Source organism: Stenella coeruleoalba (assembly GCF_951394435.1).
Source record: "Stenella coeruleoalba genome assembly, chromosome: 9".
Lineage (NCBI taxonomy): Eukaryota > Metazoa > Chordata > Mammalia > Artiodactyla > Delphinidae > Stenella > Stenella coeruleoalba.
In genome coordinates this window covers 91,899,385-91,921,843 of record NC_137155.1, presented here as the reverse complement: position 1 = coordinate 91,921,843, position 22,459 = coordinate 91,899,385, and the positions used below count along the sequence as shown (strand labels likewise).

General features: G+C 44.1%; 1 protein-coding gene across 8 annotated transcripts in view; it reads left to right on the top strand.

The window, feature by feature from the left end:
• Positions 1 to 22,459, top strand: part of DENND2A (DENN domain containing 2A) — a 108,482-nt gene that overhangs the window by 46,811 nt on the left and 39,212 nt on the right. For all 8 annotated transcript variants that reach the window (XM_079930960.1, XM_079930967.1, XM_079930963.1 and 5 more), the window contains 5 exons: positions 1,405 to 1,532; positions 3,157 to 3,278; positions 14,584 to 14,784; positions 20,761 to 20,854; positions 21,321 to 21,371. In XM_079930960.1, coding sequence (XP_079787086.1) covers positions 1,405 to 1,532; positions 3,157 to 3,278; positions 14,584 to 14,784; positions 20,761 to 20,854; positions 21,321 to 21,371 — 596 coding nt within the window. The remainder of the gene's footprint in view (positions 1 to 1,404; positions 1,533 to 3,156; positions 3,279 to 14,583; positions 14,785 to 20,760; positions 20,855 to 21,320; positions 21,372 to 22,459) is intronic.

Sequence of the window (22,459 nt, the reverse complement as noted above, 5' to 3'; positions counted from 1 at the left end):
ACGTCCTCTGTTCTATGGACAGTCCTATGAGATAATTACTATTTTTACAAATCAGGACACTGAGTTTGAGCTCAGGTAGTTTATCCAAGTTGAAAAGACTTGTGAATGAGGGATTCGGGATCTGTGTCCAGATTTGTTTAATCCTAGAGCCACCAGAGGGGCACTTTCTCCCGGGGCTGGAAGTGTGGGTGAGGAAACGAGGACGCTCTGCATTTCGCAGCAGTTAGCTGCAATGTGCCATCTGGCATGCGCAGAACACTGTACTAGACACATGTGAACACAGTGAGAGAGAAGAGCGGTGATTGCTGAGCCAGAGGAGGCTTGTGAGCATCTGGGCCCTGTACCAGAAGGAGTGAGGGGCCAGGACCAAGTCAGCTCAGGGATGTGCCCTGTTTAACGTGGGTGGACTGCATGTTCACCTAAATTCCATTCACAGAAGGCCCAGGTGTGTTCAGCAGAAATTCCTGATAAATCTGCTTGGGGCCAGAAGAAGGTGAGCCTCTGGAGCCTGAGTGGGCAGGACTGTTCTGCTCCAACAGGGAGAAGTTGTGGGTTACTTTGGAGAAGGATAGAGAGAGAAGAAAAAGGGGGGAGGTGGAGTGAACCTGTGAGATGGGTGATGTTTTGTATGTTTCATAATATGACCCACCTCATGATCTCCCAAGTGTTCCATAGAGTTACAAAAGATCATAGAAACTCAAGGTGACTGGCCGTGTGTGTGTGTGTGTGTGTGTGTGTGTGTGTGTGTGTGAGAGCTGGAGAAGGGGCTAGATTTCACAGTAGAGTCAATACCAGCAGAACAGGGACAGCCTGTGTGGATGTAAGATGGGGGGGAGGGTGGCGGTGAGCCAGGCCCCAGACAGAGCCCCGGGCACATTTGCACAGATCTCAGGGTGGCGTGGGGTGCCTCAACTGGCCCTTGGGTTTCTGATAACCACTTGGGTGAGAGAAGGGGGAGGTGCTCAGGCTTCTTGTCTGCTCTGAATTGGCCATTACTACTCCTTTGTGTTTATTAATGTGTGCTCTGTAAACACTAGAACATTTGAAAAATCCAGAAAAGTAAAAGTGAAGAGAAGACACCAGTCGTCCCTCAGTCCTGAGATAGCAGCTCTATGTTTCACTTCTCTTCTTTTTATCTTCTATGTACATGTTTGCTTACAAAGTTGGGATTGTATTTTATATGTATACTTTACTATCTTTAGCTGGCATAATAGCATAAACATTCTCACAAGTAAAAAACCACATCTCGTATTTGAGGATTTTCACACTTTCTTATAAAGAACAGAGTTGATTTCAGTATTGGAAATTTTTGCAAGAAAAAAAACATTTTGGCATGTATTCTCTGAACCAGCCTAATTTGATTTGAGTTCTCGGTTTTTTTTCTTCCCACCTTGTACAACCCAGAAAGTCCTATGAGTTTGAAGACTTACTGCAGTCTTCCTCTGAGAACAGCAGGGTGGACTGGTACGCACAGACTAAGCTGGGGCTCACACGCACTTTATCGGAGGAGAACGTCTATGAGGACATTCTAGGTAAGAGGCCAAAATGTTTGAGTGAGTCTGTCTATGAGAAGGAAGAGGGAGGAAATGGGGCTGGCTGCTTGAAATACACACACACACACACACACACACAGTCACACTCAAAGACAAACATGTACTCAAATGAATGAGAGATCAGGTAGGTGGGTGGAAGAGTGACCCATGGTGAAATACATGAGAGAAAAATGGGCTGGAGTGGGGAGGAAGGGCTGGTGATGAACGGCCAAGGAGGCAGCGTGATACAGCGGGAAGCACATGAGACCTGGAGCCTCAATATCCATGACTGAATCTTGGCTCTGCTACTTGTTAGCTGTGTGACATTAAGCTGGTGACTTAACATCTCTGAACTTCAATTCTCTCATCTCTGTACTAGGGAGGGTGACAGCTACTTTACAGGGTTGTTTGAGGGCTGAAGAAAATGGTATGTAAAATACCTGGTTTATAACAGACTCTCAGTGAATTGTAGGGATTACTGAATGAAAGAAAACCAAAGACCACCGTACTCTTTCCAAAACTGTAGGAATGTGGCAGTAACGGCATCACAATTCAGACTGAAATGAATGTCTTCTATTTAAAAAGTAACTTTGGCCTTGCTCTAAAGAATTCTGTGATTCCAAAATGGGGCTCAGATTCACAGAGCTTTTGTGCATTTAGGTTTGGTGAGTTAAATAATCTCCAGGGAGGATCACAGTTTCAGTAAGGTGTAGACCCAGACCGTGTCTGCATATGTTGAGGGCGGCAGTGGGCGAGAAATGAGCTGAGGAAGAAACCCTTCTGTGTCCCTATGCAAGGGGCAGAGCAGGCATATATACATGTACTTACATGCATGCAGTCATCAACACTAGAAGAAACTCCATGGTAGGAGGAAACATGAGACTTAAGGAAGGGCGTACACTAAGCCGAGCTATTTGAGTTGCTGTGTCCAAGCTGCCAGAGATGGGTTCCTGCCAAAGCAGTAGGCTTCCCAAATCCAAAGTGGGTATGAGATCTAGACTTCTCTTAGCAGTGTGTACCTGACAGAGAAGCTTTCAGTTACAAGGAACAGAAAACCCAGCTGAAACAACAAAGGGAGTTTGTTGGCTCATGTGACCAGAACTGGCTTTTTCTTCCTCATTTCTTATCTCTCATGTTAGCTCCATTCTCAGCAGGTTTCCCACGATCCCCATGATGGCTGCCGTTGGCTCCCCAGAATCTGTGCCTTGCAGCGAGAAAGGAAAGCCTGTGTCCTGCAAGTCCCAGCAAACATCCTGAGGTTCACTCTGATGAGACTGATTTAGGTCCCTTGTTCACCTTCAGAGCCCAGGAATGCCATGCAGCAATTGGCTTAGGCTTGGAATATGAGCCCTTCCCAGAGCTGGTCACTGAGGCAGGGATTCGGGATACTCAGATTGGCTTAAACCCTGAAACTGGGAGTGGAGTTAATCTCACATTTCTAAGAATGGGGAGTCAGGGAGTTATCCCAGTGAAAACCAAGGTCTGTTACCAAGAGGAAGGTTAAATGGATAGCAAGACAACAGACATCCCCACAAGGAGAGACCTGATAAGGTGTTGGGTCGTGATCTGATAAGGAGAACTTCCTTAGTGTTCCCAGTTTCTAATCCGTTGCCTTTGACTGCAGATCCACCAATGAAGGAAAATCCTTATGAGGACGTTGAGTTACATGGTCGATGCCTCGGGAAGAAGTGTGTCTTGAATTTTCCAGGTTCTCCCACCTCTTCCATCCCTGACACACCCACCAAGGTATGAGCCCCCAGAGGAGCAGTGGGGGAGAGGGGTCCCCAGCACCACGGCCTTGAGCAGGCTGGAGTTCTGGGTCACACTGGAATGCCAGGCCACCCTCACTGCCAGGCTCCTGGATTTACACATCGGCAGCCTGCCTCCTCTTCCTGCCTCTAGTTCTCTTGGAACCCCTCTGCTCAACAAGGCTTTCTAAAGTGTCATTTTAGCTTCTAGGTCAGAATTCTCCCCAGCTGAGTAAATAAGATAGTACATCCATGTTATACAGCTATAAAGAAGAATGTCCTGACATAAAACAAACTCATATATGTTTGTGAATGTACTAGAATATCTCTGTAAGGGTCCCTAAGAATGAGTAAGTGGGTACCTCTGTGGAGTTGAGTGTCTGAGTATCTGGAGGTCAGGAAAGAAGACTGACATTTTCACAGAATATCTTTTTGAACCTTTTGCAGTTTTGTACTATGTGCATACAGATAATATTACTATATTCACATACATGATAACATCAACACATTGCCTACAGAACTGAGTTCATATTCTTTTTTTTTTTTTTTGCGTATGTAGTTTTATTTATAATGGTCCCAACTGGAAACAACCCCAATATCCTTCAGTGGGTGAACAGTTACATATAGTATAGTACATTCATATGATGGAATACTGTTCATCAATAAAAAGGAATAAGCTATTGATGTATACAGCAACCTGGATAAATCTCCAGAGAATGATGGCAAGTGAAAAAAGCCACTCCCATAGAGTTACATGCTACATGATTCCGTTTATATAATATTTTTGAAAGGACAAAATTGTAGGAACAGAGAACAGATTAGTATGAATTCATATTCTTTAGCATAGCATTAAACTTCCTTCATAATTGATCCCTGGTTACCATTTCCCGCAGTTTCTATGTACAAAATCTTCTCTCCAGCCAAAGCCTACTAACTGCCCCTCTGATATTGTAGCCCCAGGATCAGCAAACTTTTTCTCTAAAGAACCAGAGATCTGGTTATATATGATGATATATGATCTCTGTTGTAACTACTCAGTGCTGCCATCGCGGTGCAGAGCAGCCGCAGACTATATGCAAACCAGTAAGTGAAGCTGTGTTTTATTTATGGACACTGAAGTTAGATTTTATATAATTTTCATGTGTCATGAAATATATATATATATTTTTTAGCCATTTAAAAGTGAAAATATTCTTGGTTCATGGCCTGTACAAAAACAGGTGGCGGGCCAGATGTGGCCCATAGGCCGTAACTTGCCCACCCCTGTGCTAGGTCATTTCTACCTCTGCCCTTGGCTCTTGCCTGGACCTCTCCCTTCCCATCCTTTAAGGCCCAGTTCAATCATGCCTCCTTCAGGAAGGTTCCAGGTCATCCCAGTCCCTGGGACTTGTTCCCCCTGTACTTGCCTGCAACACTCAGTGGGCTAAGCATTCATTTCACATCAAACTGTATATACTGTCTTATGATATCTCTTACTTTGATGGTTTGAATTCTGATTTAGGTCATGTAAATATCTTTAAAACGTCTCCCCAACTAGATTGTAAATTCTTCAAGGTCAGGAAGTATATATTTGTTTTCTTTGTGTCTTCCATAAGTAGTTGTTATACAATGGTTTAGTTGTTGAAGAAATTAAATCAAGGAAGACCAAATCCAGGCTGCAAGTGTCCGTTTAAATCCCATTGAAAGGATCTGTTTCCAGCCTAAGAAAAGAAGCCATCTTCCTCTCTGGGCTCCACTCGAGGTCAGGATTTGCTGGCGGGCGGGGTGTATACACATGAGACATGATAGTCACAAAGGGAATCTTCTTCAAGAGGGTGGAAGGTAGAACCTTTCATGAAGGGTGGATCTTACCCAGCCAAGTCAATTGCTGCAATACTTGCCAAAACCAATTAACTGCTGCTTTCTCCTCCTATGGAAAAGAGTGTCATCATGAATAATCCATGACAACCAATAATTAGCAAATAGTTTCTACTTGCCTTTGAAATGTGTTGTTTATATTTTCATTGGAATGTGGATGTCTTCAACATTTAGGGAATCCTTCATTTCCCACAGTGGATAAGTCTGGCTTAGAAGAAGAAGGCTGTCTGTAGACTTTTCGATGATGTCCATTCTGACCGGCATGAGGTGATACCTCATTGTAGTTTTGATTTGCATTTTTCTAATAATTAGTGATGTTGAGCATCTTTTCATGTGCCACTTGGCCATCTGTAGGTCTTCTTTGGTGAAATGTCTACAAACAACAAATGCTGAAGAGGGTATGGAGAAAAGGGAACCCTCCTATACACTGTTGGTGGGAATGTAAATTGTTAACAACCATTGTGGAAAACAGTACGGTGGTTCCTTAAAAAACTAAAAATAGAGCTATCATATGATCCAGCAACCCCACTCCTGGGAATATACCTGGAGAAAACCATAATTTGAAAAGATGCATGCACCCCACTATGCACGGCAGCACTGTTTACAATAGCCAGAACATGGAAGCAACCTAAATGTCCATCGACAGAAGAATGGATAAAGAAGATGTGGCACATATATACAATGGAATATTACTCAGCCATAAAAAAGAACAAAATAATGCCATTTGCAGCAACATGGATGCACCTAGAGATTGTCGTACTGAGGGAAATAAGTCAGACAGAGAAAGACAAATATCATATGATATCACTTTTATGTGGAATCTAAAAAAAATGGAACAAATGAACTTATTTACAAAACAAATAGAGTCACAGATGTAGAAAATAATTTTATGGTTACCAGGGGGAAAGGTGGGGGGGTAGGGATAAATTGGGAGGTTAGGATTGACATATACACACTAGTATATATAAAATAGATAACTAATAAGGACCTACTGTATATAGCACGGGGAATTATACTCAGTACTTTGTAATGACCTATACGGGAAAAGAATCTAAAAAAGAGTGGATATGTGTATATGTATAACTGATTCACTTTGCTGTACAGCAGAAACTTAACACAACAGTGTAAATCAACTATACTCCAATAAAAATTTAAAAAAAGAAAAAGAAGGCTATCATACCCAGTCTGCCCCCTTCGTGTCTTACTCAGTTCTACCCCACTTCATGCAGGGAGTGAACTGCATGGCCTCTTAGGAACAATGGAAAACATCTGTCCAAAGCAGCTCTGCCTGCAGAACTGGGTGCTCCTCCCTCTTACCAGAAAATAAAGGCTTAGCAGCCCTTTTCTTCCCCTTCCTGCCAGGCTAGAGAAAACCTAGGTCCCCTGTCCCCAAAACAGTAAAGCACAGTAGGTAATCATGTCAATGAGAACTTGAAATCCAGAGGCAGCTATCCTGCAGAAAGAGAATCCAGTTGCCCAATGCACATGTCTGATTGCCACAGATACTTGCAGGCATTTTGGGCCTTTGCAAGTCATTAGCAAGACTCTGTGTCATGCTCAGTTCTCTGCCTTCCTACATCTGGGTGTCTGGTTTGTGTCCCCGTTCTGGGGGACAGCTGCAGACTTCTCCACCTCCTCCATTTAGCTCATCAATATTCATGGAGCATCTGCCACATCTGGGCTGCATCTGGGACTGAGAACTTACTGAAGCAGTCTTTCCGTGACAACCTCCTCTACCAGCCACAGAAAAGTCCTAAAACATATTTGAGGATTTTTATTTAATTAGATTGTGCCTAGTCCCAGTAGAGAAGTAAGGGTCAACTGGACAGATTTTCCTCAACAAGGAGAGACGTGCAGCTGGGGGCAGATGCTGACACTTACAAACACACAATGCAAGCTCCTGAGAAGGGGCCGTTTTCTTTTCTTGCTATGTGTCACCCACCATTCCCAAACGTAGAATAGCACAGTGAATATGGTAGGAACTGTTTTTTGTAATAAAGGAAATCTAGGCTAATATGAGATACTCTTTCTTATGTATTGACACCTAAGTGGGAAAAGTCACTAACTGGCATTCTCTGGTTGCCTGGGTAGCTTATCCACACCATCTGCCACCAACAAATCATCTGTTACTTAGCTGCGGCTACGTAGAGACCGTATCTGGTCAGGTGTGCAGGTTCTGGAGCCTGACTGCCTCCATTCAAAACTTACCTAGACCACTTGCTAGTTCTGTGACTTTGGGCAAATAATCTTATCTCTATACATCTGTATGTCATTGGTAAAAATACGGAATGATAATTGTACACTCCTCTTAGGGGATCTTATGAAGATTAATCAAATTAATTATCGTAAACCACTTAGATTAGTGCCTGCAACATAACTACTATTTATGTGTGTTTGCTAAATAGATAGAATTATGCTTTTCAGGGACTTCCCTGGTGGTCCAGTGGCTAAGAGTCTGCACTCCGAATGCAGGGGGTACGGGTTCGATCCCTGGTCAGGGAACTAGATCCCACATACTGCAACTAAGAGCCCATATACTACAACTGAGACCCGGAGCGGCCAAATGAATAAGTAAATAAGTTTAAAAAATTTTTTTAATTTAAAGAAAAAGAATTATGCTTTTCAATATGTGTGTTTTTTTTTTAATTTGGTTGCGCCAGGTCTTAGTTGCAACACGTGGGCTCCTTAGTTGTGGCTCCTGGGCTCCTTAGTTGCAGCTTGCCAGCTCCTTAGTTGCGGCATGTGAACTCTTAGTTGCAGCATGCATGTGGGGTCTAGTTTCCTGACCAGGGATCAAACCCAGGCCCCCTGCATTGGGAGTGTGGACTCTTATCCACTGCACCACCAGGGAAGTCCCTCAATATGTGTTCTTTATAAAATAACCTCATTTTCTAAAAGCAGAACATTCTCATTATAAAATTCTTTTTAAATACCAAAATGTATAATCTTAAAAAAACTCATCTGTAATTGGGAATTTTTATTTTTTCTTTGTACTCACCTATATTTTTTTCTATAATAGATTGTTATTATGTGTGTGTGTGTGTGTTTTTAAAGTATTTTTATAAATTGCATGTAATCCCAACACCCAGAGAAAACCACTGTTAACACTTTGGTTTACTTCCTTCCAGACCATGTCACACTGTGTGTATGTATGTGTGTGTGTGTGTGTGTGTGTGTGTGTGTGTGTGTGTGTGTGTGTACATGAAAAAAAGATTTGGGATGATGTTGTATATACATTTTTGCTGCTCTTTTACATTTATCATGAGTGTTTCCCCATGTCATTAACTTTATTTTTAAAAACAACTTGTATTGCCTGCATGGTATGCCATCATTTAATGTAATGCCATTACTTTACATTAGCGTAATGTCCCAATTGTTGGAACGTGTGTGTATGCTTTCCTGTGTATCTCTATGTATGTATAGTTAAGGGAGCTTCTATGTATTCATGTGAATATGTGTACCTGTGGGCATATGTGAACAAATGTGTACGTGTGTGTGAATGGCATCTGACTACTTCCTGGGGGAGGCCTCTGTAGAAGAGAGTAGGAGTCAGGTTGAGATAGGTAAAAGAGGAGATGGGATATTTTATATCAAGGACCCTTTCAGTCTCCTGCGGTCAGTCTCCTGAGGCAGTAGGACAGGGACATTCGAGGAGTGGAAGGAGTTAAGCCATTAGCCACCATTCACAGACAAGAAGGGTGAATGAACTCTGGCTGAGTCCAGGTCAGCTCCCTCTTCGAGGCACAAGGCACGTAGCTTCCTTGTCGCCCCCTCCTCCCAGTGTATGCTCCCTGGCTAGGGCCCATCATACTGTCTCCTGAAATAAGAGGTTTCAATAGAGGGTTCTTGTCTGCTTTTCCCTTTTGGACACTACAGATCTTTGGTTGAGTCCATTGCAAATCAAATATTTCTAAGGTTAGGGAGACTCTGCTGCAGCAGAGCTAGGCTCCTCCATAGAGATTACTCCATAGAGACACCATAGGATGGGTGTGTTATCATCAGGGCTTGTCGGTCTGAGGTGCTCTGATCAAAAGCTGGGATCTTCTCTGGACCATAGTCTGACACAATCATTCCTAGGGTCCTGTAGTGACTTTCCTTTTATACTATAGTTCAAGTTTGGCAAACTGCTGATGGCTGCCTGATTTTGTAAAGAAAGTTTTATTGGAACACAACCAAGCTCATCTGTTTACATATTGTCTATGGCTGTTTTTGCACTACAGTGGCAGCGTTGAGTAGTTGTGACAGAGACAGTATAGGCCACAAAGCCTAATATATTTACTGTCTGGCCTTTTAGAAAAAACTTGCTGATTCCTGCTGGCTTCATATCCTCACTTTCAAAGGCCTTCTACAGGCAATTCTGTCTTCATTGTTGACCATCTTTCCATCTGTTTCACTGCACTGGCTGTAAACCCGGAAGATACTCTTGGTTTTATTTGCTCTTGACTCTATTCCTGTTCTCAGATTGTGCTTGTTATACATGATAATGCTCTCCCCGACAGCCCACTAAGCCTTTTTATCAGTTAAGAAGCTAATGAGAAAAAAAAAAAAAAAAAAAGAAGAAGCTAATGAGGGCTTCCCTGGTGGCGCAGTGGTCGAGAATCCGCCTGCCAATGCAGGGGACACGGGTTTGGGCCCTGGTCCAGGAAGATCCCACATGCCACGGAGCAACTAAGCCCATGCACCACAACTACTGAGCCTGTGCTCTAGAGACCATATGCCACAACTACTGAACCCATGTGCCACAACTACCGAAGCCTGTGCGCCTAGAGCCCGTGCTCCGCAACAAGAGAAGCCACCGCAATGAGAAGCCCGCGCACCACAACGAAGAGTAGCCCCCCCTCGCCGCAACTAGAGAAAGCTCGTGTGTAGCAGCGAAGATCCAATGCAGCCAAAAATAAATAAAATAAATAAATATTAAAAAAAAAAAAGAAGAAGCTAATGAAATTCCACCCCCTCATTAAAACTCCCTGGACATTTGGTGGCTTCCTTTGGGTGCTCTGGGACACACCAGGCCCCCTCTCCAGCAGCATGACCCCTGGAAGATGCAACCCCTACACAGCCTCCACCAGGTCTCTTCACACCCTTTAGAAAGTCATGTGCCGTGTTTTCCTTCCTTTCCGTTTTCTTTATTCTCAGCCCTTTTCATAGGTCAAAACTTCTTTGAACAAACTCTATCACAATCTAAATCTCTAATAAAAACAGATACCTGCTTTTTGCCAACAATTTGGTATGAGATTCCAATGCAGTGAAAGAACTGGGGCCATTTCCTTGGATTTCATTGCAGATGGAGTTTGGTCTTAAAGAAGGCTTGTCATTATTCCTTCTTCTGTGCTGCTTTAATTATTAAGAAGCCCATAGAGAGCAAGTCAGGCCAGCCTCTTCTACTCAGGGCTTGTGATTGCTCCCTATAGACCCATGATGACACAGGAGGAGGCCACCTGGGAAGGCTGGGAGTCTTTATTCCTGGAAATCTTTAAAAAGGTTCTGGAGGGCTTCCCTGGTGGTGCAGTGGTTGAGAGTCCACCTGCCGATGCAGGGGACACGGGTTCGTGCCCTGGTCCGGGAGGATCCCACATGCCGCGGAGTGGCTGGGCCCGTGAGCCATGGCTGCTGAGGCTGCACGTCCGGAGCCTGTGCTCCGCAATGGGAGAGGCCACAACAGTGAGAGGCCCGCATACCGCAAAAAAAAAAAAAAAAAAAAAAGGTTCTGGAGTTATTGATACATACTGTTTGGAACTAAGTAAGAAACCAAAGGAACAAAATAAAACTATTCTATGAGAGTTTAAGATATGATAAATGTGGTCTTATAAATTGATAGAGAAAGAAAGGCTTATTTATTAAATGGAATAGGGATAAGTTAGCTTGAAGGAAAAAATCAGTTTAGACTAACATACAATAAAATAAATTACAAATGGACTAATGAATAAAATATATTCAAAATAAACTAAGAACATCCAAAAGAAAATGGAATTAAATATATATTAAACCTTTAAGAAGGTATTGTTTTTCTAGGGAAAGAAAGAAGAGAGTAAATTTATCACAAAGGAAAAGATGATCAGATTTTCATACATAGAAATGCTATGTGGGGAATTCTCTGGCAGTCTAGTGGGTAGGACTCCAACCTTTCAGTGCTGTGGGCCTGGGTTTGATCGCTGGTCGCAGAACTAAGATCCTGCAAGCAGTGAGGCCAAAAAAAAAAAAAAAAAACTATGTGAAAAATTCCACATAACCAAAATAAAAATACAAACAAATCACACGGGAAAAACACACTTGCAGCAAAACTGACAAATAGTTCATATCTGTTCTATATAGGGAGCTCATCCAAAATAATAATAAAAACACGAGGATCCCAAAGAATAAACAGGAAAAGAACATAAACAATATAATAAAAATGCAGTTAGAACATTAAAGTATGAAAAAATGTCACTGTCTTAAAGAAAAACTTACACTGAATGCCTATTGTGTATCAGGTACTCTGCTAGATACCTTTATCTCATCTAATTCATTAGGTAATTTTTAAAAAGAGACGTTGCAGCTATAATTATGGTATCATAAAACATGCATCTGGAAGTACCTTTAGAGAACATGTGGTCAAAGTTGTTTAAAATCTTTATTAATTTTCCTTATTTTGCTGAGTAGTTATTACATTCATATCATTCAAAGTTTTAGTATGAAAAGTATCAATGAAAAGTCTTTATCTCACCCCTATCTCTCGCCCCAGAGCAACCACTGTTAGTTTTTTGTGTATCCTTCCAGAACTGTCCTATGCCTATACCAGCAGAATAGCTCCCCAACACACACACACCAGCATACTATACCAGCTATTCTACACCTTACCTTTTATGCTTAACAATATATAAATGAGAGAACCTTCCATACCAGTCCATTAAGTTTTTTTATACCTGCATTGTATTCTACTTTATGGATGTACCATAATTTGACCAGCTTCCATCGATGAACCTGTAGGTTGTTTCCAGTATTTTGTGTTTACAAACCATGGCACAGTGTACGGTATACTTTGCATAATATGACTTTCCTTGTACAATATAACTTTGCATAAGTATGAACATATCAGTAGGACAAATTCCTACAGGTGGAATTACTGGGTCAAAGCATATATGTATTTGTACTATTGTTGACACTGCTAGATTGCCCTCCGTAGAGGTGTACTAATTTCCATTCCCACCAACAGTGTATGAAAGTGTGAAAATGATTTTATTCCCTCACTTTCATCAATACAGTGAGTTATCAAATTTTTTAATCTTTGCTAATCTTTGAGTGAAAAATGTTTCTTCAGTACATGAAAAGATGCTCAACATCACTAATTATTAGAGAAATGCAAATCAAAACTAGAATGAGGTATCACCTCACATCAGTCAGAATGTCCATCATCAAAAAACTACAGACACTTCCCTGGTGGCACAGTGGTTAGGAATCCGCCTGCCAATGCTGGGGACACGGGTTCGATCCCTGGTTCGGGAAGATCCCACATGCCGCGGATCAGCTAAGCCCATGCACCACAACTACTGAGCCTGCGCCCTAGAGCTTGTGAGCCACAACTACTGAGCACATGCACCACAACTACTGAAGCCCACACGCCTAGAGCCCGTGCTCCGCAACAAGAGAAGCCACCGCAACGCGAAGCCCGCGCACTGCAACGAAGAGTAGCCCTCACTCTCCACAACAAGAAAAAGCCCGTGCACAGCAACGATGACCCAATACAGCCATAAATAAATAAATAAATTTTTTAAAATCTACAAACAGTAAATGCTGGAGAGGTATGGAGAAAAGGGAACCCTCCTACACTGTTTGTGGGAATGTAAATTGGTACAGCCACTATGGAGAACAGTATAGATGTTCCTTAAAAGACTAAAAATAGAGCTGTCTTATGATCCAGCTATCCTACTCCCGGGAATATACCCGGAGAAAACCATAATTTAAAAAGATACATGCACCCCCAGTGTTCACTGCAGCACTCTTTATAATAGCCAAGACATGGAAGCAACTTAAATGCCCATCGACAGAGGAATGGATAAAGATGTGGGGGACTTCCCTGGTGCCTCAGTGGTTAAGAATCCGCCTGCCAATGCAGGGACACGGGTTCGAGCCCTGGTCCAGGAAGATCCCACATGCCGCGGAGCAACTAAGCCCGTGCGCCACAACTACTGAGCCTGCGTGCCACAACTACTAAAGCCTGCATGTCTAGAGCCCATGCTCTGCAACAAGAGAAGCCACCACAATGAGAAGACTGCGCACTGCAACGAAGACCCAACGCAGCCAAAAATTAATTAATTAATTTTAAAAAGATGTGGTACATATATACAATGGAATTTTACTTAGCCATAAAGAAGAAGGAAATAATGCCATTTGCAGCAACATGGATGGACCTAGAGATTGTCATACTGAGTGAAGTAAGTCAGACAGAGAAAGACAAATATAATATCGCTTATATGTGGAATCTAAAAAAAAAAGGTACAAATGAACTTATTTACAAAACAGAAATAGAGTCACAGATGTAGAAAACAATCTTATGGTTACCAGGGGGGTTGGGGGTTAGGGATAAATTGGGAGACTGGGATTAACGTATACACACTAGTATATATAAAATAGATAACTAATAAGGACCTACTGTATAGCACAGGGGCCTCTACTCAATACTGTATAATGAGACCTATATGGGAAAATAATCTAAAAAAGAGTGGATATATGTATATGTATAACTGATTCACTTTGCTGCACAGCAGAAGCTAACACAACAGTATAAATCAACTATACTCCAATAAAAATTTTTTTAATGTTTCTTCAGTGGAGTTTTAATGTTTTTTTTTTTCTGATTGAGTGAAGCTAAGAATCTTTTATATATATAAAAGTTGTTATATTTCCTTTCCTGTAAACTTTCAGTTCTCATCTTTTGCCTGTTTTTCTTCTGAGTTGTTAGTCTTCTTCTCATTAATATGTAGTATGTATTAGAAAAATGAGTTCTATAAGTCGCAAATTTTTTTAATTGGTTTTTTATTTGCCTTTTGACCTTAAAGCAGCTCATTTTTAGAAATAAGACACTGAGGCCCAGAGAAGTGAAATTCCTTGTATAGAAGGCACTCAGCTTACCAGTGGCAGGGACAAAGCTATGCTTAGGTCTTGTAACTCCCGGTACATTGTATCAGAAAGCCTCATTTGTGAAGTAAGGGATTGAGCCAGGTGAGTTCCCACTTGTCTAAAAAGAGACTGGATTAGACTTGCATCCTTTATCATGCTCATTTTCCATAATTGAATGATGAGTGTTTATTGAGCACTTAAGAATAGCATAGGCAGACTCAACATACCCTTGGGAACATAGACCAGCTTCCCTTCTTGATCTTCTTGGTCTCCATCACTGCCACCACCAGTTACCTCTCATTTAGTCCCTTTGTATTTATTTACTCTTCTTTTTTCCTCTCCCCTCACAGCATTCCTTGTCCAAACCTGCTTTTTTCCGGCAAAATTCAGAAAGGAGGAACTTCAAACTGCTGGACACTAGGAAGCTGAGTCGGGATGGCACTGGATCCCCTTCTAAAATCAGCCCTCCCTCCACCCCCAGCAGCCCTGATGACACTTTCTTTAACCTCGGAGACCCACAGAACGGCAGGAAGAAGAGAAAGATACCCAAGGTAAGGCTTGCAACAAGCTTCATGTTCAGATGTGCACTCCCCCTTCCCTGCAAAGGAAGGCTGCAGAGGAGTCTGGGCAGAGATCAAATCACTGGGCCCTTCTTCCTGCTTCACCACAGGCCGGGTAGACACGGTGAAGCCAGCAGGCTGAGATATCTGGCCCTTTGTCAGAGTAATTGTGGTGGTCCTGTAGCCTTCCTCTTAGCCATCCCTCTCCCTACCTTTATCACTCTTAGGATACCAACCTGTGCTTCCAGGACCCAGCCTCAAAGGGCCGCATCTCCCTCCTTCATGGCCTCAAAAAGCAGAGCTCCATCCCTCGTGCTCTGGCTCAGGCTCCGTCACCTCCCACTGCAGAGGTGGCACCACATGGAGCCTGCGCTCCGAGGGAGCACTTGTCAAAAATACATCTTTTCTGGCTCTTTTCAGCCCCAAAGGCAAAACGTGCCCAAGGGCTTGGATGTGCATCTCATGTGGCCGCTGTTGCTGTTACATTTCCTTTGCTCAGTCCAACCCCTGCAGTGCTTGTCATTCTTCATTGGCCACTTTGGTACCAACTTCCCTCAGGAACTTTTAGAGCAGGAATTCTTCATTTCAGAGTCCATGGATGGACTTTAGGGGATCATGAAACCCACAAAATCATGTAAAACTGTATGGATGAGCTTGGGGGGGATAAAAGGAAGAGGGGGTGGGTTGTCTGTACGTTTCATCAGATTTCTCAAAGTGACCCGTTGACCTGAAAGTCCAGGGACATTTTCACAAGCCAGTCCCTCCTGACCCAGTTTGGTTAATCAGTGTTTTGAGCCATAATATCACCCCTGCCCCCGACATTCTTATTCAAGTGAAATTAAGTCACCTGGGCAATCAAGAGGGCATTCTGGGGGCTTCCCTGGAGGTCCAGCAGCTAAGACTCCGCGCTTCCACTGCAGGGGGCATGGGTTCGATCCCTGTTCGAGGAACTAAGATTCCCCAAGCTGCACAGCGCAGCCCAAAAAAAAAGTGCATTCTGAAGGGTGAGGGCGGTTAGGCTCAGGTGGGCAAGAGAAGACCTGTCACCTGCAGCCCAGCAGCGGGGTTGCAGGTGGAACAGGGGAGAAGATGTCTTGCTTTGTGTTGTTGATGGAGGGCAGGAGTCAGGCCTCGTTCCCCTTCCTGTTCTCCTGGTTGCCTCGCACCACCTGGGGCACAGTGCAGGTTGCATATTGATCATTGGATGGTGGCTGAATGAGCTCCCACTAGTACATGGATCCCAGTCTCCTTCGCCCCTGGTAGAATCGCTTTCTGTCTCCCTTTGGCTGTCTTTCAGTCACTGTCTTAACTCTCCTCTTCTTATTCTGGCATGACTCACACATATCTGTAATGTCAAAAACCTGCAATAGTGAAATAATTACAAGTGGCTATTAACATCTATACAGCCTCACTGTTATTTTAGCAAATTAAACAGGAACAGTCAAGTGAATCAGCTGAGTTTAAAAGAGTTTTGATACAACTCTGAGTTTGACTATGTATCTCTTAGTAAGCATTTACCCTCTATCTTCTACCCCTGCACTTTTACCCATCACTTCCCCCTTTATACTATTTTAATATTTAAAAAAGATTCTTTGAGATTGAGGGGAAGAGAATATGTGTGCATATTTTATATAAAAATAGAGAGGTGGAGATAAAGGTAGAACTATTTCTGCCACTTTATATGAATTTAACTTGCAAGCAGCAGTTTGTCCCTCTTACTTTATTGCCTGAAATTGAAGTGAGTTTCCCCACTTACGTAGTGCCCAAGCACTTACTCAAGTAAGGTTTGGCAGGTGTAATCAAATCTGGAGAAAAATCAGCAACAACAACAACAAAATCTTATTAAAATTTTAGTCATAAAGGTGAAGTACACAATTCTTCAAAGGAATGTTTAAAAAGAAAACAAATGACCAATTACAGGGACTTCGCTGGTGGCGCAGTGGGTGAGACTCCGTGCTCCCAAGGCAGGGGGCCCAGGGTTGGTTCCCTGGTCAGGGAACTAGATCACACATTCATGCTGCAACTAAGAGTTTGCATGACACAACTAAGGAGCCCGCCTGCCGCAACTAAGACCCGGCACAACCAAATAAACAAATAAATATTTCTTTAAAAATGACTCATTACAGTCTATTAGAAGTCTCATGAATCCTCAGTTCTATCACTTGCTACTTAATCTTAACCTAGGCTTGTCCTTTCCAAATGCTTTGAATCCTTTACTTGAAGTCAAAGTTTCTTTTTCAGGCACATTCATGACTTCCAGGTTTTGGAACCTTAAAGCGTTTGCTATCCAAAACCCTTGCTTTTGTGTTTTTATCTAGCAAGAAGGACTTAATGGTCTACTCACAACTCATCAGTTAATGGGTTGGTTGGTGTTCCTTCAGCTGCCTCTGCTGTAACGCGTAACACGAGTCCCTTCTGGAAGTATGGATGCTTCCCTTGATCTCTCCCGCCTCAGCCCTAAGAGGAATGAAGGTCCCAGTGGAGGAGGGGAGAGAGAAAGAGACAGTCCTTCCCTATATTCTCCTAGCAACCCTGTACCTTCATTAACGTGGCAGCTGAAACGGAGCAGTTAATTACACAGTGGTGTGATGTCCCCAGGTTTCATGAAACATCGTGCTGTCCTTTATAATGAGAAGTGAACTCCCCCTCGGCACTGTAGCAGGTTTATGTGGAATCCTTTGTTTCTTAGGCAGCCATCATAGGCAGAATTAGGTCCCAGATGACTCTCTGTCTGAAACAGACTGTCTTCCAAATGAGCTTATAGTTAAAAATGTTTGTTTTCAACTTTAAAAAAGTTTCTAAAAAGGCCAATACTTCTAGTACAGAACACTTTTGTGTTTTTTTTCAGAACACTTAAAACAACAAAACTTATCTCCTGTTAAAGTTCAATTATGTGAAAGCCTGTTTAAGTTTTTCTCCCTGGGGAAATTTTTTTTTAAATAAAAAGGAACAAAGATTTATTAACTGAAGTATATATTTGGCTTCTACTTACTCTATGACCTGATTTAAAATGAGAAAAACCTTCTCTGTCATATTATTTATACTACTTACATAGCACTCATGAATTGTCTTATAGTTACGAATGCACCTTCGTCCTTCCTGTTAGCTTGTAAACTCTCTGAGAATGTGTGCCATGTCCCATATGTCCTTTTATCCCTCACAGCTCCTAGCAAAATCCCTTGCACATAGGAGATGCTCAGTATTCATTCAACAAATTAATAATTAACAAATATTTATTGAGTACGTACTGTGTGCCAGGCCCTGCTCCATCCCATACAGGTACTGTGACAGCAGTAAATAAAAGTGACAAAAATTCCTGCCTGCATGGAGCTTACAGTCTAGTGTTCATTTTATTTAAACAAATGGAAGGATATTAACTATATTGTAAATGTCGTCTTTCTAGTTAATTTTTGGATACTTTGGGGGGAGATTTTGAAAAGGTTTAAAAATTTCCTTCTCTCCAAAAACAATTTGACCTAGCAACTCATTTGTTTATTTACCTGTATTTTTTTTTTTGCGGTACGCGGGCTTCTCGCTGTTGTGGCCTCTCCCGTTGCGGAGCACAGGCTCCGGACGCGCAGGCTCAGCGGCCATGGCTCACGGGCCCAGCCGCTCCGCGGCATGTGGGATCTTCCCGGACCGGGGCACGAACCTGTGTCCCCTGCATCGGCAGGCGGACTCTCAACCACTGCGCCACCAGGAAAGCCCTACCTGTATTTTTAAAATCGTGATAAAATATACATAACATAAAACTTACCGTTTTAACCATTTTTTAATGTATAGTTCAGCGGCATTAAGTACATTCACATTGTTCTGCAACCGTCACCATCATCTGTCTCCAGAACTTTTTCATCTCCCCAAACTGAAACGCTGCACCTATTAAACACTTACTCCCCATTCCCCCCCTCCCCCCAGCCCCTGGCCACCACCATGCTACTTTCTGTCTCTATGAATTTGACTACTCTGGGTACCTCGTATAAGTGGTGTCATACAATATTTGTCCTTTTGTGACTTATTTCACTTAGCATGAAATCCTCAAGGTTCATTCACGTTGAAGCATGTGTCAGAATCTCCTTCCTTTTTAAGGCTGAATAATACTCCCTTGTATGTACATGCTACATTGTGTTTATCCATTCATCCATCAGTTGACATTTGGGTTGTTTTCACTTCTTGGTCCTTGTGAATAATACTGTTGATACGGTGTCTTCTTACATGGGAAATGGGGTTAGTGTTACATCCCACTAGTTAGAACATGCGGGAAAAGAAAAGAAGGCCAGTTCAGGGGTGTGAGCTGTCAAGGAGGTGGCTGGTTCGTGAGAGCAAATATAAAGAGCTGCCACATGGCAGGGATTTGGGGGTGAAGGCAGAGGCCTCAGTTGGGTCAGGTTCACGGTTAGGGAAGAGGAGTTCACACTGAGAGCTGGCAAGGCCAGGGCTGGGCTTCCCGTCAGGAGCCAGAGGGCACAGATGGCCGAGGCTACGGCAGGGCAGTGTCAGTGAGAATCCACAGAGCTGGGGGGACGGAACCCAGGCTGGCCACAAGGAGGCCTTGAGAATAAGCCACCCTCCTCTCTGGTGGGCCAGTGCTTGTAGAGAGGAGCTGGTGAACTACTTTAGTGAGGGGATCGAGGAGTAGGGGGCAGAGGTGGGTATTGGCAACTGTCCCTGACGGGTACGCATCACCCAGTTTACCATAGCACACCCCCTCCTGTTCTTCCCAATGTATGAAAGAATTTTCAACCTTTCAAGGCAGCAGCTTACAGACAGCTCCCGTTTAAAGTCACTGGTTTGTGTCAATTATGCATGGGTAGACTTCCCTTTCTCCCAACCAGATGGAACCCAGGAAGCTTACACTCTTTTTTTTTTTTTCATTTATTTTTGGCTGCCTTGGGTCTTCATTGCTGCGCGCAGGCTTTCTCTAGTTGCAGTGAGCGGGGGCTCCCCTTCATTGCGGTGCGCGGGCTTCTCATTGTGGTGACTTCTCTTGTTGTGGAGTATGGGCTCTAGGCGCACGGGCTTCAGTAGCTGTGGCTCGTGGACTCAGTAGTTGTGGCTCGTGGGCTCTAGAGCACAGGCTCAGCAGTTGTGGTACACGGGCTTAGTTGTTCCACGGCATGTGGGATCTTCCCAGACCAGGGCTCGAACCCGTGTCCCCTGCATTGGCAGGCGGATTCTTAACCAATGTGCCACCAGGGAAGTCCAGGAAGCTTCTTCTCTTGAAAGTTGCAGGTGGTGCCGTAAAGCCTGAGGGGAAGTGACCCAGAGCCTCAATCACCGGACAGTTCTGCTATAGTCAGTCTGGAGGATGTGCTGCTTACTAAGGTGTCTGCTGAGCAGCTCGGCTTCTGAGCGCCAGAGAGGTCATGAAAGGCCTCAGCAAGTCTGCGGCCAGTGTGTCCTCTGCAGGAAGGACGGTGTGCCCAGTACATGGCACTCCTCCCTGCAGTCCTGAGCTCGGACTCAAGAGCCACCGCAGTCCCTGGTCCCTTCCTGCTGCTCAGACACTCTTTGGCATGGTGCCTATGAAAGGGGCCCTGCCTGGGAACATTTTTTTTTCTGTCTCTTTCTTTCCTTGTTTTGTTTTGGGGGCAAAAGCTCCTTCCCAAACCACAGTTACGTTTCACTATCAGGGCCGGGGGGTGGGGGGGCTGGGGGGTGAGCCATCACACCATTTAGCCAATGAAATCGTCTCCCTCTGTGTCTCAGCTGGCTGCGTTAGCATATTCAGACGACACCCGCCCATACATCAGTGAGGCTGGCAGCGGCCTTCAGTGTTCTTGACAGTCATGCTTCTATCTGGCCCAGAGGAATGACCGAAAGACGCCGGCGGGCCAGTGGGAAACGTCTCCCCCCACCCCCTTTCCCTGGCCCACCACCCTCCTAAAAGAGAATGGGCAGCGAAGGAATCCCAGCTGCCACAGGGAGGAGACTGCTTACACTGGCTTTTCTTCTCCCCGTGTCTGGCAGCTGGTGTTGCGAATCAATGCCATTTATGAGGCCCGGAGAGGAAAGAAACGGGTGAAGAGGCTGTCCCAGTCCACGGAGAGCAACTCAGGAAAAGGTAGGGCCCTGCCACCATCCCTTCTCCCCCAAGAATCTGAAAACAGAATCTTCCTACAAGTGGCTTCCTGTTGTTTGGGGTTGACTCAGCAAGGAGGAGAACAAGTTGGGGGCTTTGGAAATGTACCCCACCATCCTGTCTCCCTGTGTATCCATCAGGTCAGCCTAGGGCTGCATTCTCTGACCTCACCATGGGAGCAACCTTCTTTGCTTAATATACATTAAAGGGGCCAGTATCTTTTGCTGTATTTATATAGGTACCATCTGAACTAAAGCCAAATTAATTTGGAAACACATGTAGTTGGACAAAGACATAGTTTGTTCATTACATTTAAATAGACAAAAAGAAAACAGCCCCTCTGAACTAGAAGTCTTGGATTTGTGCTACCACATATAAAAAGTTTCCTGCATTAGAAAAACCCACACTTGCAACTTTCTTCCTTTTGTTGTTATGTTTTTTTGTCTAGTGACAGATGAGAACAGTGAGTCTGACAGTGACACCGAGGAGAAGCTGAAAGGTGAGAAGAGCAGTTGCTGTGCAGGGCGCGTGCAGGTGACTGGGAAGCTGCGAAGGTAGCCCTTCCTGTTCAGTGTGAGGGACGGGACACAGTGGCCTTGCACGAGCTTGTTGGGCAAGTCGTGAAAGTCTGAGCCTGGCCAGAGTGGGCCTGTTCGGTCCCTGAGCCTACAGCTCAGTTCTAGAGATCCAGGGTGGCTACCACTGCAGTGACACCCCGTTCCTGTGCCTTTCCGTTATGTCATAGGTGTTTCTCATACCTGTGTAAGGTACAGTATGCTGGCCTGGACTCCAGAGACCTGGGGCTCTTGCCCTACTCCTGGCTCTGTGATCTGGAAGAAATCACTTGAGATCCAGGGCCTCTAGTTCCTCATCTGTCAAATGAAGTCACTGAAATTATTGGTCCCTGTGGATCTAAATTTCGTGATCTCAATCTAGGCTTTAGTGAGTTTTCCACAGCTTTTCAGACCCTAGCGGGGAAGCCAAAGAAAGCCATAGTCCAGGGCTGCTCAGTGAGGTGATGGGGACCCATCTGCTCAGTGGCCCTGCCTCATTTGCCTCCAGCGCCCACCTGCTCCCACCTCTGGAATGAAGCCAGTCACTTCCATTGCACAGAATGGTGGCAGGAGAGAAGGCAGATGGGGTTCCTGAGTTAGTCAGGTCTCTGCCAGTTGAGCCCCATGGAATGTTTTCAAAGCTCCCAGCTCCAAAAGCGCTAGGGTCTGGATTTTGTCACATCCCCCAAACTGAAAGATGAAGGAAGTGAGTGAAGGGAGGAGTCCCCACCCCATCTGACAGAGGAACCCAAGGGTCACTCAAGCCGCTGCCCTAAGTCCAGACAGCAGATCCCACATTCCAGGCTCCTGCACCCCGATTAGCCTGGTGGCCCGGCGGGTGTTGCTCCAACTAAAACTCTGGCAAGAATCCCAAATAAGGAGCTTTGTACTAATTTGTTAAATGTGGGAACACTCTTTTAGGGTTAGAAAAAGTTCTTTGAGCTAGGAATTACACAACGTGTTGCAGCTCTGTGCAATTCCACATTGGGGGTGAGTCATTTTCAGGCGTTCTCTCCCTCCCTCCCTCCCTCCC